Source organism: Pteropus vampyrus, unplaced genomic scaffold (assembly GCF_000151845.1).
Source record: "Pteropus vampyrus isolate Shadow unplaced genomic scaffold, Pvam_2.0 Scaffold272, whole genome shotgun sequence".
NCBI lineage: Eukaryota > Metazoa > Chordata > Mammalia > Chiroptera > Pteropodidae > Pteropus > Pteropus vampyrus.
Window position 1 is genome coordinate 1099552 of NW_011889053.1, and position 7744 is coordinate 1107295.

General features: G+C 41.9%; 1 protein-coding gene across 1 annotated transcript in view; it reads right to left on the reverse strand.

The window, feature by feature from the left end:
• The window catches only part of PARP4 (poly(ADP-ribose) polymerase family member 4), a 67409-nt gene that overhangs the window by 55259 nt on the left and 4406 nt on the right, over positions 1 to 7744 (reverse strand). The window contains exons 2-6 of the mRNA XM_011375489.2: positions 6345 to 6477; positions 4444 to 4645; positions 3102 to 3165; positions 2092 to 2167; positions 1234 to 1347 (exon numbers count right to left, since the gene is read on the reverse strand). Of these exons, the coding sequence (XP_011373791.1) occupies positions 1234 to 1347; positions 2092 to 2167; positions 3102 to 3165; positions 4444 to 4645; positions 6345 to 6476 (588 nt within the window). The 5' untranslated portion in view covers position 6477. The remainder of the gene's footprint in view (positions 1 to 1233; positions 1348 to 2091; positions 2168 to 3101; positions 3166 to 4443; positions 4646 to 6344; positions 6478 to 7744) is intronic.

Sequence of the window (7744 nt, forward strand, 5' to 3'; positions counted from 1 at the left end):
CTCACAGGGAGGAGGCGTGCAGGCTCGGCTCCTCACCAGACAGAGCAGGAATTGGCAGGTGGCCTACGCATGTCAGCATCCTCTTCCTCGATGAAGAGAACAATCATAACTTATTCTATCATGGTTTTCAACCTGATTTTTACTTACTTTTTATCCACACGTCTAAATCCTCCACAAAAAGAGAACCTACATTTTTGGGTAAAAGATTCACCAAACCTTTTCTCCTATTGAAACATCTGACCGTGGCTCAACTTTCATCTGTTCCCATGGAAGCGTGAGAGTGGAACACCAGCTGTAAGAGCAGGCGAAACCGCCTGGGTGACAGTAACCTGTCACCAACCAACTGCATGACACCTGGGAGTTCAGGGAACGGAGCTCATGTAGAGCGTGGGAAACCTGAGCCGTGGTGTCCCCAAGAGCAGGGACTCCAGTCAGGGCACCGGGGACCCAGGCCCGCGACAGGTCTGACTCCTACGGGAGGTTCCACGTCGGATGGGTCCCGTGCCCCAACGTGCGCCTGCCTTGTCCAGAGCTGACACCTCAGGTGGGGACAAAGCGAACTGTGTCCAGGGTCGGAGTGACCTGCTGTGAGGACCACCCACCCCACTGAGCAGCGCCGGGGCCAGCTGCTTCCTGCCCGTAAGCTGAATGTCCTGACAAGACAGCCTGACGGGCGTGGCAGCATTTTCTTTGCACTTCAGGTATTGGTTGTGAACTTATTTTTGTTTCAAAATTGCTCTGAGTTGGAACCATGCCCTTGACTTCACACTGATCTAGCACCAAGGTCATGGCCCCTGCTCGTCCGAGCCCATAATACTTCACGCACGTTTCACCCTTGCTTCTGTCACCGCGGGTTACAGTCATGGGTATGTCGTTTCCTCCCAGGTGGCAATTTCTGAGGAGCAGTAGGAGTACTTCTCATCTTTGGGTCCTGGCCTCTAGCAGACTGGTTGGCACCTTTAACAAGGTGCGTGACGGGATTGCTCTCAGAGGTGGTACATCGGGAAAGTTTTCCTAACTGACTCAGAACAGGAGCAGGTACCCTGCACAGTAAGTCTTCCTCTGAGAAGGTCCCTGTGCTGCCACATTCCAAATGGGACACATTTCCACTTTTCAAAACTATTTACCAGAGAGAAAGAAAGAGGCGAACAGATTGGCTGGTTCACGGGCCAACGTTAAGGGAGCTAGTGAAGGAGGGCGATAAACACGCAGGAATCAACGTGGAGAGGTTACCTCGGTGACCCCTGTGGGGTGGAAGCACGCGGAAATGCGGAAGGTGGGGTGCCCGGGGTCCTGGGGGCACTGCAGCTCCAGCACTGCGATGTCCTGGACTCCCTCCGTTCCCACCTGGAAAAGAGCCCAGTTGTTCATCGGCTACGTTCACTGCAGAGCAAACCACACGTGCTCTTTAAAAAGGTTGATTATAAAAAAATACATGCTCATTTGGAGATATAATGTGGAAAATACACAAGGAATAAAGAAAAAATAAAAATCACCTGTAATCATACTACAGCTATATAACCTCTATTACTATTTTGGTATATTCCTTCCTATAGTCTTACTATAGATATATCTGTATGTGTTTAAACTGTACCATTTTTCATATCTTCTTTAACACAGAGGGAATGTTATTTTCAAATTACATTTTATTAAAATACTTAGAGAATACAAATGCAGTATCATTTTGAATGCCAGAGTTAATCTGCATTTCTATGATGTTGGAGGAAATTGATTTTTTTTAAATAAAAAATAATGGAAATTCAACATGCCGTAAATAACTTGGTGTCAAATCTACTCTTAAAATACAAAAAGCTGTTAAGGAGGGGACTTTTATTTTTAATGCCATATTAATATTTTGTAGTTTATATTTTTATTATGAGCATGTATTGCTTTTATAATAAAAACACTAGAAAAAGTAAACACTAAATTTTGAATGTAGAAATTTCCTTGACTATTAAAAATCAACTCATATATTAAAGAATGTTATTCAGGATATGTGCAATTTTTCGAAACAATGAGAAAATCAAACAAGAAAAATAATCAGAAGACACTGTTTTGTTCTTTTTTCCCAAATAGAAATCGGACTCTTACTTTTTCCAAGGCGTTATATTTTGCAACTTCGAAATCTTGAGGAAAATGAGGAATTTCAACATTCTCTGTATAAAACCTGAAATTTGTATAATTAAAATTTTAACATTAAAATCAACTTTTAGACTAACAGAATTTTCATAAAACTTTTCTTATCGCTCTCCTGATCCCATGCCAAATGCGCTGTGAGTTCCGAATGCCTCCTTAGATGTGCTAAAGATGGTTAAACGGTCTTGTGGAACGAGCTGGATTCCTCCTTTATGTCATTCTATCATTCTAAAGCTCTGATGCTGCACACTGTGTCTATGCTGGAAGTGGGGGCATAAAGTAGAAGCAGAAGCTTGAAAGACATAGGCCCAGGCGCTGGAGAAAACAGCTCCTTGCAGAGACAGGCAGCCTGCGTTCACTCCAGGTGGACCCTTAGATGCGTGTCACTCCACACAGCCACACGCCTCTCTGAGCTACAGACAACCCCCTTTAAAATAAAGGTGTCAGGCGTCTCATAATCCGTACTTTAAATTTTGGTATTTGTTCTCTTTTAGCACTACTATTAACAAGTAAAATAAAGCAAAATATGACGCCTAATCAATACTGCAGTCCTGGGTACCTTGAAGAAGCCATGTGGTACTGCAGACTCACACTCCATTTTGGAAGGTTACTATTTCCATTTTTAAAAATACCAGGTATGGAGTAACGATCGTCTTTGCTCTAAGGCTCTCCAGTAAGGGAATGGAGTGGGCAGACTGCCCGGACCCTGTCGGCAGTGGTTTTTCCTTTTCTCAAGTCACTGTCACAATTACATCCAGTGTCATATAATACTGAGAAGATAAAATAAGTATTGCTATACTAGTTGAAGTGAAAATCTTAAATAAGTAAAAACTCAATAAAGAGTGAGATAAGCAAGAGAAATTAAAATACTACAAAAAATGCTGATGTACTAACAGCATTTTAATACTGTGACTGAGGTTTTTAACAGTTTACAAACTGTCGAGCCCTAAGGATCAGAAGATTACTTAGTGAGCTCCACGCCTCCTGTCTCTGCGGAGTTGTCCAGGCATCCATCGTCTGTTTTCACTTCTAAAATTAAAACAAATAAAACACTTGTTCACTATGCAAAGATTATTAAAGTTGGTACACAGTAAATGCTGAAATTGTGAAGATTCTTGAATGCGGGTCATATTTGCCATGCTGTTCTATTTTCTTAAGGTGTCCTTAAATTAGCTACAGTTATTGGCAATCTATGGACAATACAGTGGGAAAGGGGGTAGATTAAAAGATAGTAAAAACGTACCATTATAATCCTATTTTAATAGGCATGTGAAGAAAATTCTAATATAGTCTGTATTATTTAAAACTCATTGTTAGGCAGACAATTTCAAGTGGCATTTTCCTCTGAAGATCATGGCGAGGGTAGTTCTGAAACGTATTTCTCATGCAGCACAGGGCTGCAATGTGCTCCCTGGTACCCTTGGGCCACAGATGTGTTCTCGTTAGAGGAGGGAAATTCGGGGTTCCTAGGTGAGGCTGAGGAACCCCACAGCATCATCATGATATACAGGTATGACTCTTTTAATGCAAGGATTTCTTTCCAGTTTCAATTATGCTATCAAGAATTCAAAAGTCATCAGTGTATTTATAGTGATTCTGACTCGCACTGTTTTATTCTGCATGTTGCAAAATGTGTGTAAAAGTTTATCATCCTGCTTTTTTTTTTCAGCTACCATTTTCTGAGATAGCAAGAAAGTCCGATGACAGCATTTCCGGACAAGCATTTGTCTAGAGGCTGTGCCACAGCGAAACACTTGGCTGTCTAACACTTTTATAAATAACACGGCTGATCTCATACCAGATGCTCTCTAACATATGCCGTGTGCTTCTACAATTAATACTTAATGGGATGGCTGGACTTTTGATGTGTCCCCTGGGGAGAGCACCTGTTAAATCCAAAGGCTTTCTTCTTGGCCAGATTAAAATCTGGGTCCAGGGGAGACGTGGTTCTTTTGGAAAGAACTTCTTTAGCAAAATGCTGGTCATAAAATTTCCAGTCATTAAGTTGTGATACCTTTTTAACACACAGGTTCTTCTCCCTCCCAGTTGAAATTATACGCCAACTTTTCTGACAATACCAGTGTTCTTGTCGGCATGCTGACTCTGACTCCACTAGTCTGGATACGGAGAAGTCAATTTCTATTCTCAAGTACTCTTCTGTCTCCTGCTATTTTGCTGCCCATTTGTTGAGATAACAAGCCTAATTATTTCTGTGATAGTTCTAGATCGTCTTTTGTCTATAACATCTTTGATAAACCAAAACTATAGCACCTACCACACACTAGGTGCCTGACAGGAAATACTTACCAGAGCTGCTGGCCCCTTGATAAAGAGGTAGTGTGCTGTCCGGTGACTTGTTAGGGCTGTAATTTTTTACATCCAAGAGTCTCCTTTCCTTGATAGATTCCCATATAAAATCTGGGTTTGCAATGTGGATATGATTCTTCTGGATATAGTTCAAATGATATTTGCTCAGATCACCAGCACTGTCTGAGATTATATGTGTGCACTAAGAAAAAAAGAATCAGTTCATTATGCATGAGAAGAAATAAAATTTAAATAAATTATTTGTATCTGTAATTTTCACCCTTGAAAAGTCTTGTTGGAAGGTAATTTGCAATCATTTTTCTCAGATTTCGAACACTCTTATCAATACAATTTCTCATTATATAAAAGTTTATAAAATCAAGTTTTTAAAGGGTACGGATGTACCATAATTAATTAACCAATCCTAGAGGTTGTTTCCAAATTTTCCCTCCTCTAAACAATGCTGTGCTGAACATCTTCACATACACTTCTTTGTACACTTGTTTTTCCTTAGGAGTTTGGAGCAGGAGGTTCAAACAGTATTCATTATCATTTTGTTAATTTGAAATTTTACAAACTTAACTTATTTTTCAGTAAATAGTATATGCGCACTGTAGAATATCTAGAAAGTAAAAGGACGATGCCAGAGGCAGCTGTTGTAGCCTGTCCCTGGGTGCCCCTCCCGGGCTCTTCTAGGGGGACAACACACGTGCAAGCACACAGCCCTGAGTAGCCACAGACGGCACACTAAGTACGTTCTTCTGGATTGGCTTTCCCACTTAACAGTTTACATTGGGGATCGTTCCTTGTCATTACATATCGTGCTATATCCTTTGTTGTAATAGCTGCTGTGTGTGTTTCAAAGGTTTATATATTGACAAAACAACTTATAAAAAGGCTACACTCCCAGTAGGTGAGTTTCTAAAAATGAGATACCAGGCTGGCATTCTCTACACAGAAAATAAACTGAGAGAGTGTAAGAGGTGTGCTCATCATCCACAGAAATGGTCAGATAGGTGAGAAAAGCCGTACAGGAAAGTAAGCATAATCCTGCCTGAATTGGAGGGAGACAGGGCATTCCATTTCTGATATTCATGGGCAAACCGCCAAATGCCAGAGAGGGACCGAGCATCCAGCTGAACATGCTTCTCAGAGCAAACTGGCTCCCGGTCGGCAAGCCCAAGGCTGTGGTCCAGGGAGGGTAGGCTGAGGGGCCTGACAGTCGACTCAGTGGTGCAGGGAAGAGCACTGGGTGGGGCAGGCCTGCGCCTCTGAGCCCAGGGCCTAATGCCTTCGAACTTTGATTTTAACTTCTTATGATAAGGTGGTAAAAAAGAGGGTAGCCCTCATTATTTTCAAGATTTCACCTCACTATGAAATTTCATATCTAAACTGTCAGCCCACAATTTAAGAGAGAGAAGGTGGGTCCTTTCCGCCTTTAAATAAACACACAGTACAAAGATCAATTGACATTGCACATTTTTCTTTCCATTTCCTTGAGCCACATACAGATATAGGTGTCACTCCAGTGCTGACATGTTGGTGAGTGACTGTACAGAGTGTTTTTTTGCAAATGCTGTGCATTCTAACTTTCCTCCTTCAGACACAGATTTGGCTGGTCTGAAATTATTTCGATTTATATCCTCTTTTGTGCTCTCTTAATATCAGATTCACAGGGCAGGTGGGACTGTCCTACAGCTCACACGAACGGGAAAAGATGAGGCAGGGTGGTCTTTGCCTCTCCGCCTCTCTCCAGCCCCGCTTCCTGCTGGCAATGCCACTTCTCCTGCCTTCGCTGACTGCCCTGCTGCCAGTTTTCCCTGCCGATTCATCTCCCCATGACCTGAGCTGCCTTCACGAACAATGTCTGCCAATACAGCTCATAGGAAATCTGCAAATACCTGGGAATTTAATATAAAAGAGACGTTTCCACCATTTTCCTGGATGTCAGTTTGTAGCTTTTTCTTCTGTTGGCGAGGTAAGTGCTTGATATTCAAGCAGAAGGTACAATTCGCAAAGACTCCCATGGTCATCCTGCAGGAAAAGAAATTTCAGGTTAGAGCTCTAGGGGTTCTCCTCTCAGTAGCTGTAAATGATGGTGACTTTAGAACTGTTTTATAAGAAAACTGTGTGAAAGTTGGGCATTATTTTTTTAAAGATATTATAATCATATAATCACGAAAGTTGAATATTATCTAAGTTTGCAATATGTATGTTGGTTTTAGAATAATTTCTAGCTTTCATGGCTGATATAATATCCAAAAACCCTTTTGTAGAGACTCAGAATACACATTTTAATGAAAATATAACAGATTTGACAGTTACAGATCAAGTGATTTAAGAATACAGAAGCATTAATTTCTAAATTAAAATTAACATTATGCAATAATGAAACTATGGATTTTTAGATATAAGTCTTCTGTAAATTCAAAGAGGCTTATTAGTTATGATGTGGGTTTCTGTTAAGCCATTATGGAGATAAATTGAACAATTTGTAATAAAAATATATAACATATTTAAAGGGAAAGATTTATGCACACATTTGAAGTTAATTTCTTTTACATTCCCACATAAAAAGAATTACTTCTAAGGAAAAAAAAGAGTATATTTTGAATCAAAAGAAATGTGTATTTTACATTAAACTAATAAATGGCGAGATACTGGGTTTAATTCACAGTAGCTCTGTGTCAGTTTTTAAGAACCAGTCATATCAAACAGGTTGCCCAAAGTCAGCTGGGGTTTGGTGAAAAGCGGATCCAGGTCTGATGTTTAAGGTTAGTGAGCAGGTTCCTAGCAGGCTCGAGGACAGCTGGGCGGGGCCAGTCTCCAAGGCTGCCTACTGAGCGCAGTCTCATTAGGGCTCTGCTCCCCTTGCTCCCCCTGCCCGAACGTCCTGTTCTCCAGGCCAGCTGAAGTCCCCACTCTTAACCTGAGCAATGGTGCCCATTCCTCGAGGCCCTAATGCCATCTGTACTCCGACGTGGCCTCTGTACCCAGCTTCATCCTGCACCTCTCTCTCCCTCTTCCCTGGCCAAGCTTGGTCCTTGATGGCTTCGTGTTAGAGCAGGCAGACAGACGGATACGAGCAGGAGGGCGAGAAACCCAAAGGGCCCACGTGTGGTCGCCATGAGCCCTGAGGCCCTTAGGGGAACTCAGAGCCCACAATACCCTGACCCAGAGACACAGGTGGTCTTTCCCATAAAGACATGTGCACAGATCAGGCCCCATTCACCTTTGGCCTAATTCTTCCCTCATTATACAGCTATTATAATAAATTAGCATTGCGGTTAAGGCTGTACCC